Source organism: Scyliorhinus torazame, chromosome 16 (assembly GCF_047496885.1).
Source record: "Scyliorhinus torazame isolate Kashiwa2021f chromosome 16, sScyTor2.1, whole genome shotgun sequence".
Classification (NCBI taxonomy): Eukaryota; Metazoa; Chordata; class Chondrichthyes; order Carcharhiniformes; family Scyliorhinidae; genus Scyliorhinus; species Scyliorhinus torazame.
In genome coordinates, this window is record NC_092722.1 from 56,089,885 (window position 1) to 56,109,134 (window position 19,250).

General features: G+C 49.5%; 1 protein-coding gene across 5 annotated transcripts in view; it reads left to right on the forward strand.

Moving 5' to 3' along the window:
* Nucleotides 1-4,360: 4,360 nt before the first annotated feature.
* LOC140392826 (centrosomal protein of 104 kDa-like) overlaps nucleotides 4,361-19,250 on the forward strand; it is a 493,850-nt gene continuing 478,960 nt past the window's right edge. For 4 of the 5 annotated variants that reach the window (XR_011935433.1, XM_072478500.1, XM_072478503.1 and 1 more), the window contains exons 1-5: nucleotides 4,361-4,474; nucleotides 5,276-5,345; nucleotides 10,209-10,335; nucleotides 13,542-13,715; nucleotides 13,963-14,101. Coding sequence is in view for 4 of the 5 variants with exons in the window: in XM_072478500.1 (XP_072334601.1) it covers nucleotides 10,223-10,335; nucleotides 13,542-13,715; nucleotides 13,963-14,101 (426 nt within the window). In the remaining variant the exon portion in view is untranslated. Of the gene's footprint in view, nucleotides 4,475-5,193; nucleotides 5,346-10,208; nucleotides 10,336-13,541; nucleotides 13,716-13,962; nucleotides 14,102-19,250 lie in introns of those variants that run through there. The other variant, XM_072478501.1, reaches the window with a different exon arrangement.

Genomic DNA, 19,250 nt, shown 5'->3' on the forward strand with positions numbered 1-19,250 from the left:
ATGCTAGCTGTGAGAACTTCTGAAGCTTATGCTCAACGGGGAATTAATTTCCAAATATCGCTAGGATGTTGTTGGAGTGAGGAAGGAGGGAAGAGACAGTCATAGGAGCATTCCACATAATTTCCTGCTCTTCTTGTGAGAAACAAGGCTCAGAATAAAGTAAAATCCAAATGCAGTGCTGTTTATGAATGCAGCATTATTGGGCGGCACAGTGGTTAGCACTGTTGCCTCACAGCCCCAAGGACCCGGGTTCAATTCCGGCTTTTGGTACTGTGTGTGTGAGTTTGCATGTTCTCCCCGTATCTGAGTGGGTTTCCTCCGGGTGCTCCCACAGTTCAAAGATGTGCAGGTTAGGTGGACTGGCACTGATTAAATGGCCCCTTAGTGTCCAGGGATGTGCAGGTCAGGTAGGGTTACGGGGATAGGGCAGGGGAGTGGGTGCTCTTTCAGAGAGTTGGTGCAGACCTGACGGGCCGAATGGCCTCCTTCTGCACTGTCGAGGTTCTATGGATGACAATCAAATTGTTTTCTAAAACCAAATCATGCCTGGAGACTTTGGAGCACATTTAACAGGTAGTTGGCCACACAACCCATGCTGATCCCCCGAGATGTGACTTTAATCCGCACTTCTGAACAGGCAAGAGGCTTACCTGCAGGGAATCAGCCGAATCCTTCTTTAAGCATGTATACCTTCCTCTGATTATGTCATCAGGGTCTACTTGCCTTTACAGCCAAGTCATTCCAGCGAGGACTGGATCTGGGACAAGAAATGGCCCAAAAAAAGAGAAGCCATTTTGCTGCAACTAGCGCTGGAGCCCAAGACCATTCTCTGGCTCGCCCTCCTGCTGCCTGAGTTTGGGCCAGCGTGAACATCCTGTCAGCTTCATGCAGGAAGCTGTCAGTGGGTAAATTGGTGAGTTCTAATCTCTTGCGCCTCGTGTAGTCCAAGATGGCCTTTTGTTCCACGGCCCCACTTAAAATCAGGTCTTTTGTTTTTCAGCGGTATAAGGAGGCTTCCCAACAACACAATGAAGAAAAGCTTTCTCATCTTCTACGCATGGTAACTTGTTACAGACAGGAGAGACAGGCAAACTGCAATGATTTCTTCTTTTTAAAGAAATGTATTTTATTCCAAACTTATATAAAAGGCTAAACATAAACAATTCGGGGAGTAAACTCCCCAACATACAACTGTACAGTTTGTACAAAGTATTCCCTTTTTCACCCCCCTCCCCCCCATGACAAACAGCTCCTCAAACACGGCCACGAGCATCCACCATCGTGCCTCGCAGTCTTCCGAGATATTTCTGAAAAAGCTTATTGAGCTTTTCTAACCCTTTTTACTGTGCAGCGGAGTGTCTATTGAAATCCACCTGGCTTCCACATTTTGTCAATTGGGTTACAATGCTTCTGGATGAGGAAAAGGGACATTGTTCCTTTCCCTCCACATTCCTCAATGAACCTGAGGTCTGTCTTTTGGATTTAACTTTCTTTGATTTTTCTTTTTGACATGTCAATTTAATCTAGTGATTGAAGATCTGGTTTAGCACAGGGCTAAATAGCTGGCTTTTAAAACAGACCAAGACAGGCCAGCAGCACGGTTCAATTCCCGTACCGGCCTCCCCAAACAGGCGCCGGAATGTGGCGACTAGGGGCTTTTCACAGGAACTTCATTTGAAGCCTACTTGTGACAATAAGCGATTTTCATTTCATTTCAAGATTTAAACTTTGTGCGAATTCGGGGCGTCCCCCTCGCAGGAAACCTCACCACTCAATAAAGTTCAAATTGGATTTAATCATCTTATCGATAAACTTTTGATCTAGCTGCCACATGGCACATAGGGGACTACTCCTGTCCCCACTCAAGTTCTATCTTTTTACTTGTCATGACTGGGTGGGACTAGAACCGTCAGGAATCTACTCTCAGAGGTCCGCTTTTCATCGAGCGCAACTTGTAGTAGACACATCTCTTGGCTTGTTGTCAGATTACAAGTCAGTCACTTATTTTTCACACACCTATAAGCACTTTCAGACAACACCCAACGCCTACGTCCCTTAACGAACTACCCACCAACGTTTGACTGCTGGCCAGACCCTGTTCACAGGTTCAGAATTCGTCAGCCGCCGAATACCGTCCGGTCCCTGGGATACGTTTATACTTATAATGTGTAAATGTACTCATCCGGGTCTCTGACGATATCGGTCGGCCGAAGAATCCAAGTCACGGCACCAAACTGTTAGCTGGAGAGAACCAACCTCAAAGAAACTGTGGGCAGAACGCTAGCACAGTGGTTAGCACAGTTGCTTCACAACTTCAGGGTCCGAGGTTCGATTCAAGGATTGGGTCATTGTCTGTGCGGCGTCTGCATGTTCTCCCGTGTCTGCGTGGGGTTTCTCCCACAGTCCAAAGATGTGCAGGTTAGAGGGATTGGCCATAATAAATTGTCCCTGAGTGTCCAAAAAAGTTAGGTGGGTTACGGGAATAGGGTGGAGGCGTGGGCTTATGTAGGGTGCTCCTTCCAAGGGCCGGTGCAGACTCAATGGGCCAAATGGCCTCCTCTGCACTGTAAATTCTATGAAATCACTCAGAGCTGGTCCTTGCATCAAACGGTTTATTTTGCCGGCGGGGAGATGGCGTCTGTTAAAGAACTAGACCGTCTCTCCACCGAACAAAGGAAAACATCCATTCTTATACATTTTTCTGAACAGCTACACAGCCCATTTCGGCTGGACTTGTCCAATAATATTGGTTATAGATTACATACATTAGTTATACATCCCATTAAATTTGACATTACATAAAGTGGGTTGGTACCTTACCAGCCCCTGACTTTAAGAAGTCACTCATATGGTTTTTTTATCTTTCTTGCCTGCACCTGAGACCTTGGGCTGGCGAGGACGAACAATGCTCCTTGTCCTGTGGATGCTGTTTATCACTTCTCTGCGCATGCCTCCCTTGAATCTCCCATTCAATGCCTTAATATCAATCATCCTTGTCTCCCTGACTATCTCTGCTGTTTGTATGAAATGATATTATTTATACCAGTTTGCAACTTAACCCAGCTAATGGTTGTTCAGGAATGTGGCTAATTCAGCTAAAAGTGGCGATATTTGGCCCTTTGGTGGTGATTTTTTGCGTTTCAGAGAAGCGGAGCTCATGGAGAGGAGGAAGGCCAATGTCTTGGCCTTCGCCTCTCTGATTGCACGGCGACAAATTTTGCTGGAGTGGCAGTCGGCATCGCCACCGGGGGTTGCAGCATGGTTGTGTGACCTGTGTGACTTCCTGCGGTTAGAGAAGATAATATATGAGTTAAGGGGCTCAGCAGGGGAGTTTGAGAAAAGGTGGGGGGGATGTTTGTGACCGTGTTTGAGGAGCTGTTCGGCGCAGGGGGATGGGGAGTGGAAAAGGAGAAAAATCTGTACAAACTGTATAGTTGATTGTTGGGAAGAATGTTTCCCGGGTGTTTATTGTCTGTAACCTACTTTGATGCAAGTTTGAATAAAATGCATTTTAAAAAAAATTCAGCTAAAAGCCATTTTGTGTCTTCAGTATTGGTAACTCAGCTCAGAGCCATTTTATGTAACTTCTGTTTAACTGTACGTCTGTCCTCTCTGATATTAGTAATTCTTAGGTTATAAAATCACACGCATTGTTTATACACTATCCATTCCTACACATTGCCTCTTATACAGGCATCTAAGCCAGGGTACCTTTATCTAAAATCTTCTTTCTTTTTTTTTAAAGAATATTTTATTGAAAATTTTTGGTCAACCATCACAGTACATTGTGTATCCTTTACACAATAATATAACAGAATAAATAACAATGACCTTAAAATCTTCTTTCTAAATCTGACTTCAGCAAGGTCCAAGGCTGCCGCTGGTCCCAGAACATTTGACGCGATTTCTGAGCGCAGGTAATTGTGCACTTTCTCGCTCAGTATTGGCGGGCCACGGTTTCCTAACGATATCCGGAAGTTATGGGAGGGTGTGGGCAGTCAAGAAAACAGAATTCAGACCACAACCCTATCAGCCATTATCTTAAGGAATGGCGGAGCAGGCTCGAGGGGCCGAATGGCTTACTCCTGCACGCAAGTCCTAACTGCTGCTGTGAAAATGGCGCGCGTTCCGTACCACGAGGATTCAGAACCTTCCTCCTTGCAGTACCGGCAGTGGAGGTGGTGGCGTTGTGGGTCGGAGCTGCCCGGGCCAGAGAGTGAGCCGAGATATCCGCGGGGATGCGCATGCGTCGCAGCACCCCAACCCCCCCCACCCGCGCAACCCCACCCCACCCCGCCCAGCCGACAACTCCCAGAAGGCCGGAGACTTGGCGCCTGCGCGCTGCTGGCTGTTGATGCCGGTGGTTATGGAGATGCAGCAGGAGCGGCGGTGGCGGCCGGCGGGGACTGCAGCGCGGAGCGGACTCGCTGGCCGCCTGTTCGTCAGCGCCGCCGCCGCAGCAGCAGCAAACCAGGTCAACTTATTCTCGGTTTTGTAATCTTATTTGTTTTAAAAAGCGCGGACGTTGTAAGATGTTCGACACGATATAATAATGGTCGGCTCCGACCCCCACCCACTCCTCAGGCCGATTCCGAGGCCTCCCTGAGGTTTTCGCCGCTCGCAGAAAGATTTGTGGCACCTCCGGGAGGTCCCGGTCCTCTCCGCTACGGAGGATCCTCAACTCCCCTCTGATGACTCCACGCGTCCTGGGTGGAACCTATCTTGATGTGCGAGAGCCGGGGGGGAGGGAGAGGCCCAGGCCCATCCCCAGCCCCAGGCCCATCCCCAGCCCCAGGCCCATCCCCAGGCCACACCAGGTGAAGGCAGGGCTGCCCCCGCTGCTTCCCAACTTTCGGCTCATTCTCCTTCAGCCGGGGAAGCGTGTTTCACGGTCTTCGCTGCTTCGTCAATTCTCCAGGGAGAAAACTTTTTTTTTGATGTGGTGGGGGTTGCGTTGGAATCGGATTGAGCCAGTGGCAAGTAATGCGGAGTCAGCAGTGCCATGCTGCCCTGGGCCCAGAGGAGTGCTTTGTGAACTGATGAGGATCTCCCCCCCCCCCCCCCCCCCCATATCGCCTGTTGATTATTATGGGACCTATTCTGCCATTGCGGCGGATCTTGTGTTTAGTTCTAGCATTTTCTGGTGTCTTCTGTCATTTTCATGTATTTTTGGAAATTTGGTGCTCCCTTTGCTGGTAGAAAACTGGTTTAAGGTGCTGTTTCCAGCCAAATGGTTGGCTAAATATTAAAGTTGATGTTTTTTTCCCTCCCCCAGACTGCCCTTTTACAAGCAAAACTATCCGAGACAATTTGCTGGAGGAGGTTGATTTGCCACAGGCAGAAAGGTAATGTAGTGCGATTTGGTTTCATCTTGCGGATGGAACGTTTGACAATTTTGATCTAGTTTATCATAGAAACATAGAATCTCTACAGTGCAGAAGGAGGCCATTCGGCTCACCCAGTCTGGACTGACCCTTCAAAAGCACTCACCCAGGCCCAATCCCTGTCCTATCTCGGTAACCCCACCTAACCTTTGGACACTAAGGGCAATTTAGCACAGCCAATCCACCAAACCTGCACCATCTTTGGACAGTGGGGGGAAACTGGGGCACCCAAGGGAACCCGCGCATTCATGGTAAGAATGTGCCGACTGCACAGCCAGTGACCCAAGGTGGAAATCAAACCCAAGTCTCGGGCTGTGAAGCAACAGTGCTAACCACTGTGCTACCGTGCCGCCCCACGTTTATATAAGGTCGTACCAAAATAATGCAGGTACGCGAAGTAGAAGAGGTCTGGACTACACAGCCTTGAAATGTGGTGGAGGCAGTTTCAATTGAGGCATTGAAGAGGGCATTAGATGATCTTTTGAAATAATGGGTATGAGGAAAAAAACAGGAGGATGGCACGAAGACATAACGCTCATTTGTAGAGCCAGTGCAGATGCGATGGGCCAAGTTGCTTCCTGTGCTGTAGACCTTTTTGCATGTTGAGTTTTTTGACTCAACTGAAGCAGTTATAAAGAAGTATAGTTTTATTTTTAACATGCATATGACATTTTAAAGTCATACAAAAATGACTCTAACCTTTTGTATGTGTTACAATGTTTTTGCAGAAACACTTCAAAGCACACATCAGTTATTAGCTCAGTAATCATTTGTCCATGTGTGTATAGGAGTTGTTGCTACTTAGAGACATCTTTGAGAGTGAATGGGTGCTCTCCTAGATTGTGAGTAAGAAAGTGAATGAAACTTGATATGAAAATGTGAATTAAATTTTGAACATAGAACATACAATGCAGAAGGAGGCCCATCGGTTCAGCACCGACCCACTTAAACCTTCACTTCCACTCTATCCCCCTAACCCAATAACCCCTCCTAACTTTTTTGGACACTGCGGGTAATTTATTTAATAGAAATCATAGAACTTACAGTGCTGAAGGAGGCCATTCGGCCCATCGAGTCTGCACCGGCTCTTGGAAAGAGCACCCTACCCAAGGTCAGCACCTCCACCCTATCCCCATAACCCAGTAATCCCACCCAACACTAAGGGCAATTTTGGACACTAACGGCAATTTATCATGGCCAATCCACCTAACCTGCACATCTTTGGACTGTGGGAGGAAACCGGAGGAAACCCACGCACACACGGGGAGGATGTGCAGACTCAGCACAGACAGTGACCCAAGCCGGAATCGAACCTGGGACCCTGGAGCTGTGAAGCAATTGTGCTATCCACAATGCTACCGTGCTGCAATTTAGCATTGCCAATCCACTGAACCTGCACGTCTTTGTAGTAACGTCACAGAACAGATTATAATAAAGTAAGCAAAATCGCCATAGTCCAAGATGACTATAGGCTGCTTTTCCCTTTGAGGGGTAGAGCTGACTGGTGGTGATTGTATCTGAGGACCACCACTCCTCGGGTGAGGGCAAGGTTGAGAAGGTAGGCCGTCAAAAATAATCTCAGCCGGGACAAGAATTGAACCTGCGCTGTTGGCCTTGCTCTGCATCACAAACCAGCAAGATTGAGCAACTCGAATAATAGATATAACAGTGGATGAGCAACGTCAAACATTTAAAAAAAACTGTTTAATGTTACCATCCCCAGAGAGACCAATAACTTTTAAAAATAAATATTTGAATTCCTAGTGAATGACATAACCAAATGACAAGATTTAAGGTTTTGACTGTAACATTCTGTAAACGCTTTATTTCGGCAACTTGCACTCATTTTTTCCAAATAAGGGGCAATTTAGCGTGGCCAATCCGCCTAACCTGCACATCTTTGGGTTGTGGGGGCGAAACATGTGCAAACTCCACATGGACAGTGACCCAGAGCCGGGATCGAACCTGGGATCTTGACGCTGTGAGGCAGCAGTGCTATCCACTGCGCCACCGTGCTACTCTGCAGGCTGACAAATTGATAGAGATGTTAAAACAAAGGAACCTCTCTTCCACCAAATGGTTTGGTTTCAGAAAAAGTATCCTTATATAAATTTTATTAATAATAAAATTAACAAATCAATTATCCTTAACTTTAAACTTTTTCTTTGATCTGAAAGGTATATGGATATTTCAAAACTTCTTGTTTCAGCTGTCGAAGCTTTCTCTGATCTGGACAATTTACATTAATATAAACCCTCATAGACAGTCTTTCTCCTCAAGGTAGTTAACACGACTTCCATTGTTTAATTCTTAGCGCTTGCTAAATTGCTGGCAAACGTGCTGGCTACGACGATCGAGGACTGTGTCCCGGGGGTGATTCACGAGGACCAGACGGGATTTGTAAAGGGTAGACAGCTAAACACCAATGTGCTGCGGCTCCTAAACATGATAATGATGCAATCGGTGGAGGGAGAGGTGGAGATAGTGGCGGCTATGGACGCGGAGAAGGCCTTTGACCGAGTAGAGTGGGAGTACCTCTGGGAAGTGCTGCGTAGGTTTGGGTTCGGGGGAGGGTTTATTAGTTGGGTTAAGCTCCTATACAGAGCCCCAGTGGCGAGTGTGGTTACGAATCGGCGGAGGTCGGAGTATTTTCGGCTGTATCGTGGGACGAGGCAGGGGTGTCCCTGTTGTTTGCATTAGCAATTGAACCCTTGGCCATGTAATTAAGGGAGTCTAGGAAATGGGGAGGGGTGGTCAGAGGGGGAGAGGAGCATCGAGTGTCGCTTTATGCAGGCGACCTGTTGCTGTATGTGGCGGATCCAGTGGAGGGGATGGTGGAGGTCATGCAGACTCTAAGGGAGTTTGGGGATTTTTCGGGCTATAAGCTCAATGTAGGGAAGAGTGAGCTTTTTGTAGTACAGTCAGGAGACAAGGAAAGGGGGATAGACAATCTACTGCTGAGGAGGGCGGAAAGGAGCTTTCGGTACCTGGGGATCCAACTAGCTAGGAGTTGGGGGGGCCCTACATAAACTGAATCTGACGAGGCTGGTGGAGCAGATGGAGGAGGACTTCAAACGATGGGACATGTTGCCGCTCTCGCTAGCGGGTAGAGTGCAGTCGGTCAAAATGGTGGTCCTCCCGAGGTTTCTTTTTGTGTTCCAGTGCCTTCCAATTGTAATCACCAAGGCCTTTTTTAAGAGGGTAGGCAGGAGTATTATGGGTTTTGTGTGGGTGAATAAGACCCCGAGGGTAAGGAGAGGGTTTCTGGAGCGCAGTAGGGGCCGAGAAGGGTTGGCGCTGCCGAATCTGGGTGGCTACTACTGGGCAGCAAATGTGGCGATGATCCGTAAGTGGGTGATGGAGGGAGAGGGGGCGGCATGGAAGAGGTTGGAGATGGCGTCCTGCAAGGAAACGAGCCTGGGGGCGCTGGAGACGGCACAGGGGTGCAATGAGAGCCCCGGTGTGGTCCCCGATCAGGGGTAACCATCGGTTTGTCCCAGGGAGGATGGACGGGGGTTTCAGAGCTGGCATTGAGCAGGGATTAGAAGAATGGGGGAACCTGTTCATTGATGGGACGTTTGCGAGCCTAGGGGCACTGGAGGAGAAGTTTGGGCTACCCCCGGGAAATACTTTCAGATACATGCAGGTGAGGGAATTCCCGTTGCTCCCGGCACAGGAGATTCAAGACAGGGTGATCTCTGGTGTATGGGTCGGAGAGGGCAAGGTGTCGGCAATATACCAGGAGATGAAAGAAGAGGGGGAGGTGTTGGTAGAGGAGCTGAAGGGTAAATGGGAAGAGGAGCTGGGGGAGGAGATTGAGGAGGGGCTATGGGCTGATGCCCTAAGTAGGATTAATTCCTCTTCTTCGTGTCCCAGGCTTAGCCTGATACAATTTAAGGTGGTTCATAGAGCGCACATGACGGGGGTGAGGCTGAGTAAGTTGTTTGGGGTAGAGGACAGATGTGGGAGGTGCTCAGGAAGTCGGCAAACCATGTCCATATGTTTTGGTCATGCCCGGCACTGGAGGGGAGTGGCGGGAACAGTATCTAAGGTGGTGAAAGTCCGGGTCAAGCCAAGCTGGGGGCTAGCACTATTTGGAGCAGTGGACGAGCCGGGAGTGCAGGAGGCGAAAGAGGCCGGCATTCTGGCCTTTGCGTCCCCGGCGAATGATCTTGCTAATGTGGAAGGAGGCGAAGCCCCCCAGCGTGGAGGCCTGGATAAATGATATGGCAAGGTTTATCAAGCTGGAGAGGATAAAGTTTGCCTTGAGAGGGTCTGCGCAGGGGTTTTACAGGCGGTGGCAACCGTTCCTAGACTATGTCTTGCGGAGAGTTAGATGAAGGTCGGTCAGCAGCAGCAGCAACCCGGGGTGGGGGGGAGGTCTGTCTGTGGGATATTTGAGCAAGAAAATACATGAAGGATCTGGAAAACTGACATGTACGGGAGGAATCCAATGTACAAAGCTCTGTAACATATCGTTTTACCATGTTCATGTCTTGCTATGAGCGCTTTCTTTCTTTTTGTTACGGGGGGGCGGGGTGGGGTGTTGTTTGTAAGGGTGAAAAATTGTGTTAAAAATCTTAATAAATATATTTTTAAAAAAACTTTTAGCACTTCACACCATGGCATCACTGATATAATATTGATCTGTAGTTACCCCAGGACCTGTCTGCCAGCTCCTCGGATCAAGCGTTCTTCGTTTATTCTAAAAATAATTATATATGCATTTTTAACTGAAGGCATTATGTAACTGCAAGACTTTCTAAGTGATATATCAGTAATAAAAATGGACAGATCTATACTGACCTCCGTGACCTCTTGTAGCATAGAGTTCCAGAATGCCACACAAAATTGGATTTGTTACAGTAAGCTCCTCTGGCCATGAAGATGGATATAATTCAAATGAACTGATGGTGCATGCGCCAACAGTGAATGGGTGGCGTTCTCCAAGGTAAGGAAGAGAGCAAAATACTGCTAATAATTCTTAGCAAGGTTAAGGTTTCATATATGATAGTGTTCTTTTGCTTGTGAATGCTTGTCTTGTAGTCTAGATCATGTTAATTCTAGCTGTACGTCAGAGTTCTGTTACAGTTTATCAGACCCTGGGTTCCTTTGGAAAAATGAATATTTACTAAATTGTCCGGAAGTGACGTGATTCCAAATTGACAATCCAGCTTCATTGGGGTCAGACCGAATCATAGAATCCTTACAGTGCAGAAGGGAGGCCATTCGGCCCATTGAGTCTGCACTGGCCTCTGCTCCAATTGAGCCCCCTACCTAAGCCCAATTCCCCGTAACTCCACCTAACCCATTGGACACTAAGGGGCAATATTAGCGTGGCCAATCCACCTAACCTGCATATCTTTAGACAGTGGGAGGAAACCAGAGCACCCGGAGGAAATGCATGGGGAGACTGTGCAAACTCCACAGTTACCCGAGGTCAGAATCAAACCTGGGTCCCTGGTGCGGTGAGGCCACCGTGCCACCCAACAGTATAGCCTGTAATACGTAGAGATTTTTTTTTGTTTCATAATCCCCAATGACCACCCAGAACTGAGACATATAATGCTGATGGGGAGAAACGAGGGAAGTCTCAGCCCTTGAATGGTCTCGAACCACCAACCTTTCGGTTAACAGCTGAACGTGCTGACCAATTGTGCCACAGAGACTTAATGGTCTAAATATGTTTTACAGCTGCATTTGATTGTTCATCTAACAATGTTCAGATTTCAATTAGTTTCTTGGGTAATTTGGCAAGATGGCTTCTGGTATTGATTTGTACATTGTTAACGTAAACATTTAGCCTCACTAAGTTAACAATTCAATGCAAAAATAATTGCCAGAAGAAGACTTGGAATAGCCAAGCAACAAGGACATGGCTCTCCAGATCAGTCTGAGTTTAAAGAATAGAACTTTAGGGCATTTAGAAATGTTCATTTACAATATTAATGATGTTTTGAATCTTAATTTAAGAAAAATTAGATTTCAATTTGTGCCTATATTTTGGCTCGGGTTTGTGAAATACCAGTTGGAGGCCAGACATATCTGTACAAGGAGAGAACATCTGAAATCGTAGCTATGTTATTCTCATGCTTTACGTGGCACTGTTCAGGAACAGCTTTAGGGGAGGATATTTGTTTGCATGAATTTGGTGAATGACATTTACAAATAAAGGGAATTGTAAGAAAATAATTTCCTGTGTGTGGGGGGGGGGCAAAAAAACTTGCATCTTCAACAATGTCTACAACATAGAATTTACAGTGCAGAAGGAGGCCATTCGGACCATCGGGTCTGCACCGTCCCATACAAAGAGCACCCTACTGAAGCCCACGTATCTACCCTAACCCAGTAACCTTCACTTAACATTTTTTGGACACTAAGGGCAATTTAGCATGGCCAATCCACCTAACCCGCACATCTTTTGACTGTGGAAGGAAACCGGAGCACCCGGAGGAAACCCACGCAGACATGGAGAGAACGTGCGGACCCCGCACAGACACTGACCCAAGCCGGGAATAGAACCTGACCCTGGAGCTGTGAAGTAACTGTGCTAACCACTGCTACCGTGCTGCCCCACGGAGTTTGCACTTTCTCCTCGTGTCTGCGTGGGCTTCCTCCGGGTGCTCCAGTTTCCTCCCACAATCCAACGATGTGCAGGTTAGGTGAATTGGACATGCTAAATTGCCTAAAGGTTAGGTGGGATTACGGGGTTAGGAGTGGGGGATTGGGCCTTGGTAGGGTGCTCTATAGCAAAGGCCTGTGCAGACTGAATGGCCTCCTGTGATACAGTAGGGATTCTATGAATCTCAGAAGACAGGTTGAAACCCTGTGAGGTGGGCCATTGTAAAAGCTTTCTGAGTGAAAGTAATGTTTGGAATCTCAAAAAAGGATCTTCAAAGGTGGAGAATGGAAACTCTCGTGAGAAAGATAGTTTCAGTGAGATCGGTTGATTCACATTGAGACTAACGTTTTGAGTCTGCATGGCTCCTTGTCAAAACTAGAGAATCAAATTCCGGAGAAATTGTGTGATATGAATATTAAGGTCTCCCGCGTTCTCAGTACTCAAAATGCATGTTCAAACCTAAACATAGAATGTGGAAGCATATATGTGCACTGTCTTCTCTAGTTTTTCTCTATTCTCCTTGTGGAGATCCTGACTTTGCAAGAGTAATAGTGCCACTTTTGTGTAAATGTCTTGCACAAGTAGTTCTGTCAGCAGTGAATGAGCACGAGGCTACCTGATTTATTAAAAAAATAATAATTTGGAGTACCCAATTCATTTTTTCCAATTGAGGGCAAATTAGCGTGGCAAATCCACCTAGTCTGCACATCTTTGCGTTGTGCGGACGAAACCCACACAAACACAGCGAAAATGTACAAAATCCATGCAGACAGTGACAGGGCTGGGATCGAACCTGGGAACTTGGCACCTTGCTGCCCAAGGCTGCCTGATTTACTTGCAGAATAACTGAGCCCAATACTGCTCCTGGCTAACATTCATGGACACGAAGTATGTCCTGAGGGATGCCAATAGTTAGGGATCAGCAGTCGGAAGATGGGTATTTTAATTTTGGCCATTGCTCAGGGATGTTTAAACCAAATGCAGTATCCACATTTGTGCCTTTGACACTTCTATTAAAGGTCCATGATGTGGAGATGCAGGTGTTGGACTGCGGTGGGCACACTAAGAAGTCCTACAACACCAGGTTAAAGTCCATAATTTGGTTTGTTTAGGTTCTGCCTCTACCAACAAGAGATTGTCCTGCAAATGGTGGGGTGTTGAATTCGCAAGCTGCAGTTGCTTGCACACCAGTACTTAAATTTACTTGCGGCACAGCTGGGCCGAATTCTGCGCCCAGCTAATAGTCATGGTCACCAAGTTATGTCTTGAATAGAGGTGCCAGTAGATGGGGATTAGTAATTGGAAGATGGGTATTTTTATTTTAGTCATTGCTTAGGGATGTTTAGACCCAAATGCAGCATCTGCATTTGTGCCTTTGACACTTCTATCAAAGATACATCCTTTCTGTGAGCCTTTGTGGATGCCGTCCGTGATTACTTACACAATATTATAGTCCACACATTTTAAAATCTAGCTCAAATTTGTTTTTGCTGCATATTCCTAAACTATTTTTTCCTATAATATTGTTTATTTAGGTTTTGCCTCTACCCTCAAGAGATTGTCCTGCAAATGGTGGAGCGGTGTCGAATTCGCAAGCTGCAGTTACTTGCACACCAGTACTTAATTTCTACAAAAATTGAATTTTACATCAGCGACAGTCTTCCAGATCACCTTGGGTCCCACCATGTGGAGAGATTCCGCAGACTCGGGTATGGGTAAATAAGATCTCAATGACAGATTAACAATAGGTCTCAAAGTTGTTGTCATTATATACACTGTCACTTGTGCTGATTCATTATTCCTCAAAGCGCCCATCATTCACCTAGCCCAGCTCTTGCTTTGTTCTGGCATCAAACTGAAAGCTTTTGCAACCTGAATACAAGTTTTTGGAGATTTTATCAAGTGCTCAATATCTCATACAATGTTGATGCATATAATAATCTGCTGTTCTTGCAGGTATGTTTCCCTCTCGGATAATCAAAAAACAGGATTCAAAGCCCGGGAACTTAAGTCTGTCCATGTTGACGCAATTGGGCAATATCTGAAATTAACGTTCCACAAGAACCATGTCAACAGATATAACTTGTACAATCAGGTAACAGTTCATTAACTTTTTACATAGACTTGTAAACATCTAGTGAAGGTCTACTTCTGGTTGCGGCTATGCGGAGCTAAGCCGCATGATTCGGCAGCTCCCGCTATTACGGACTTTCGGGCTCGTTAGAGGAGTCCCAACTGAATTTTTTTCGAAGACAACCCGTGGGGAAGGGAAGAGAGAGGTCCCCCTCCAACTTGTATGGACCAGACCAGAAGTGAAACGGCCAGAAAAGCGGCATTGGAGAAGCGAGGGGGAAAAAAAACAAAACGGCGACGGCCGGGGACAAAGCGGAGTGCGGGCTGGAGCTGCAGGAGTTCATCAAGCGCTGCTTCGAGGAGCTGCGGAAGGAGATGCTGGCGCCTATGATGTTGGCCATTGAAGGACTAGGGATGACCCAGAAGGCCCACGAGGTAAAGATCCAGGAGGTACAGAAAAGAGTCAGTGAGAATGAGGATGAGCTCTTGGGCCTGGCGGTGAGAGTGGAGCAGCACGAGGCGCTACACAAGAGGTGGGCGGGAAGACTTGAAGACCTGGAGAACAGGTCGAGGAGAAAGAATCTGCGGATCCTGGGTCTCCCTGAAGGAGTGGAGGGGGCCGATGCCGGGGCATACGCGAGCACGATGCTCGGGGCGATGATGGGCGCGGAGGACCCTTCGAGGTCGCTGGACGGGGCACACCGGGTGCTGGCAAGGAGGCCCAAGGCAAATGAGCCGCCAAGGGCGATGGTGGTGAGATTTCACCGGTTCACGGACAGAGAGAGGGTCCTGAAATGGGCCAAGAAGGAGCGGAGCAGTAAGTGGGACAATGCAGAGATCCGAATATACCCGGACTGGAGTACGGAGGTTGCAAAGCGGAGAGCGGGTTTCAACCGGGCCAAAGCGGTGTTGCACCGGAAAGGAGTGAAATTCGTAATGCTGCAGCCAGCGCGACTGTGGGTCACATACAAAGACCCACACTATTATCTCGAAACGCCTGAAGAGGCGTGGACCTTCATACAAACCGTAAAGTTGGACTCTAACTGAGGGTTTGTGAGGGTGGGGGGGATATTTGAGGTTTGATGTGTGATGGTTGTTGTATATAGGGGGTCAATCACGCGCAGGAAATGTTACATGGGCTGGGGGAGAGAGACAAGGCCGCGACAGGAGCTGCGCCAGAGGGAGCGGGGCGGGCTTTGGAAAGCGCGGGGTTTTTCCTGCGCATGGGAAGAAAGGCGGGAAGGGGAAAGAAGGAACGCATACTGATTGGGACACTCCCACACGGGGAGGTCAATGGGACGGCGGGGGAAGCAGGTGTCAGCTGACTTACTGGAGTGATATGGGGGGAGCAAAAAAGCTAGACGGGTCTAGCGGGGGGGAGGGAAGGGTTGCTGCTGCACTGGCCGAAAGGGAATGGGACACAGAAGAGGTGGTCGGGGCGGGGGTCCCCCAGCTGGGGGACTGGAGAGTGAGGGAGGCGCGGACACGGGACTGGCCTAGAAACGGAGATGGCTAGTCGGTTGGGGGGGGGGGGGGGATGAGAGCCCCTCCAATCCGGCTGATAACGTGGAACGTGAGGGGCCTGAATGGGCCGGTGAAGAGTGCCCAAGTGTTTGCGCACTTAAAGGGACTGAAGGCGGACGTGGCCATGCTCCAAGAGACACATCTGAAGGTGGCGGACCAGGTCAGGTTAAGAAAGGGATGGGTAGGGCAGGTATTCCACTCGGGACTGGACGCGAAGAATAGAGGGGTGGCAATATTGGTGGGAAAGCGGGGTGTCATTAAGAGTCCAAGATTCGTAGTGGATAATGGAGGGCGATATGTGATGGTGAGCGGTAGGTTGCAAGGGACGTGGGTGGTGTTGGTAAATGTATACACCCCGAACTGGGATGATGCTGGATTCATGAAGCGCATGTTGGCGTGCATTCCGGACCTGGAGGTAGGAGGCCTGATAATGGGAGGGGACTTCAATACAGTGTTGGGCCCAGCACTGGACTGCTCCAGATCAAGGACTGGAAAGAGGCCGGCGGCGGCCAAGGTTCTTAGGGGGATTATGGATCAGATGGGGGGAGTGGACCCATGGAGGTTTGCAAGGCCGCAGGCCAGGGAATTTTCTTTCTTCTCCTATGTACACAAGGCCTACTCCCGGATAGATTTTTTTGTTCTGGGCAGGGCGCTCATCCCGAGGGTGGAGGGGATGGAATATTTGGCCATAGCCGTTTCGGATCACGCCCCGCACTGGGTGGAACTGGAGCTGGGAGAGGAGAGGGACCAACGCCCGCTGTGGCGGCTGGATGTGGGACTGCTGGCAGATGAGGTGGTGTGTAGGAAGGTGAGGGGGTGCATCGAAAGGTACGTGGAGGCCAACGACAATGGGGAGGTGCGGGTGGGGGTGGTATGGGAGGCGTTGAAGGCGGTGATCAGGGGAGAGTTAATCTCCATCAAGGCTCATAGGGAGAAGACAGAGGACATGGAAAGGGAGAGGTTAGTTGGGGAGATTTTGAGAGTGGACAGGAGATACGCAGAGGCCCCGGAGGAGAGATTACCTGGGGAAAGGCGACGGCTCCAGACGGAGTTTGACCTGTTGACCACAGGGAAGGCGGAGGCACAGTGGAGGAAGGCGCAGGGGGCGACCTAAGAGTATGGAGAAAAGGCTAGTCGGATGCTGGCACACCAGCTCCGTAAGAGGACGGCAGCGAGGGAAATAGGGGGAGTCAAAGATGGAAGGGGAGCCACGGTTCGGAGTGCGACAAAAATAAACAAGGTATTTAAGGCCTTCTATGAAGAGCTGTACAGATCCCAGCCCCCAGCAGGGAAAGAGGGGATGAGACGATTCCTGGACCAACTGAGATTCCCGAGGGTGGAGGAGCAAGAGGTGGCTGGTTTGGGGAGTATGCAGGCGGGGAAGGCCCCGGGACCGGACGGGTTCCCGGTGGAGTTCTACAGGAAGTATGTAGATCTGTTGGCCCCGCTACTAGTGAGGACCTTTAATGAGGCAAGAGAGGAGGGGACCCTGCCCCCGACAATGTCGGAAGCGACAATTTCTTTGATCCTAAAGCGGGACAAGGACCCACTGCAATGTGGATCGTACAGGCCGATATCGCTCCTCAATGTGGATGCAAAGTTGCTGGCAAAAGTGTTGGCCACGAGGATCGAGGACTGTGTCCCGGGGGTGATCCACGAGGACCAGACGGGATTCGTAAAGGGCAGGCAATTAAACACTAATGTGCGGCGGCTCTTAAACGTGATAATGATGCCATCGGAGGAGGGAGAGGCGGAGATAGTGGCAGCTAGGGACACGGAGAAGGCCTTTGACAGAGTAGAGTGGGAGTACCTCTGGGAGGTGCTGCGTAGGTTTGGGTTCGGGGGACGGTTTATCAGTTGGGTTAAGCTCCTTTACAGAGCCCCGATGGCGAGTGTAGTGACGAACCGGCGGAGGTCGGAGTACTTTCGGCTGTACCGAGGGACGAGGCAGGGGTGCCCCCTGTCCCCCCTGTTGTTTGCATTGGCGATCGAACCCTTGGGCATGTCATTGAGGGAGTCTAATAAATGGAGGGGGTGGTCCGAGGGGGAGAAGAGCATCGGGTGTCGCTTTATGCGGATGACCTGTTGCTGTACGTGGCGGATCCAATGGAGGGGATGGTGGAGGTCATGCAGACTCTAAGGGAGTTTGGGGAGTTTTCGGGCTATAAGCTCAATGTAGGGAAGAGTGAGCTCTTTGTACTACAGGCAGGGGACCAAGAAAGAGGGATAGGGGACCTACCGCTGAGGAGGGCGGAGGGGAGCTTTTGGTATTTGGGGGTCCAGATAGCCAGGAGTTGGGGGCCCTACATGAACTGAATCTGACTAGGTTGGTGAAGCAAATGGAGGAGGACTTCAAAAGATGGGACATGTTACCGCTCTAGCTAGCGGGTAGAGTGCAGTCGGTCAAAATGGTGGTCCTTCCGAGGTTTCTGTTTGTGTTTCAGTGCCTTCCCATCGTGATCACCAAGGCCTTTTTCAAGAGAGTAGGTAGGAGTATAATGAATGGGGTTTGTGTGGGCGAATAGGACCCCGAGGGTAAGGAGAGGGTTCTTGGAACGCAGTAGGGACCGAGGAGGGTTGGCGCTGCCAAACCTAGGGAGCTACTACTGGGCAGCAAATGTGGCGATGATCCGCAAGTGGGTGATGGAGGGAGAGGGGGCGGCATGGAAGAGGATGGAGATGGCGTCCTGTTAAGGAACGTGCCTGGGGGCCATGGTGACGACACCGCTGCCGCTCTCGCCGACAAGGTACCCCACGAGCCCGGTGGTGGCGGCAAAGCTAAGGATCTGGGGCCAGTGGAGACAGCGCAGGGGTGCAATGGGAGCCTCGGTGTGACCCCCGATCAGGGGTAACCACCGGTTTGTCCCGGGGAAGATGGGCAGGGGGTTTCAGAGCTGGTATCGGGCGGGGATTAGAAGAATGGGGGACTTGTTCATTGACGGGACGTTTGCGAGCCTAGGGGCACTGGAGGAGAAGTTCGAGTTACCCCCGGGAAATGCCTTTAGATATATGCAGGTGAGGGCGTTTGTGAGGCGACAGGTGAGTGAATTCCCGTTGCGCCAGGCACAAGAAATTCAAGACAGGGTGATCTCGGGTGTATGGGTTGGGGAGGGCAAGGTGTCGGCAATACACCAGGAGTTGAAAGAAGAGGGGGAAGCACTGGTAGAGGAGGTGGAGGGTAAATGGGAGGAGGAGCTGGGGGAGGAACTTGAGGAAGGTCTGTGGGCTGATGCCCTAGGTAGGGTTAATTCCTCTTCCTCGTGTGCCAGGCTTAGTCTGATACAATTTAAGGTGGCTCACAGAGAGCACTTGACGGGGGCGAGGTCGAGTAGGTTCTTCGGGGTAGAGGACAGATGTGGAAGGTGCTCGGGGAGCCCGGCGAACCATGTCCATATGTTTTGGTCATGCCTGGCACTGGAGGGGTTCTGGAGAGGAGTGGCGGGAGCAATATCTCAGGTGGTGAAAGTCCGGGTCAAGCCAAGCTGGGGGCTAGCAATATTTGGAGTAGTGGACGAACCGGGAGTGTAGGAGGCGAAAGAGGCTGGCATTCTGGCCTTTGCGTCCCTAGTAGCCCGGCGAAGGATCTTGCTAATGTGGAAGGAGGCAAAGCCCCCCAGCGTGGAGGCCTGGATAAACAACATGGCTGG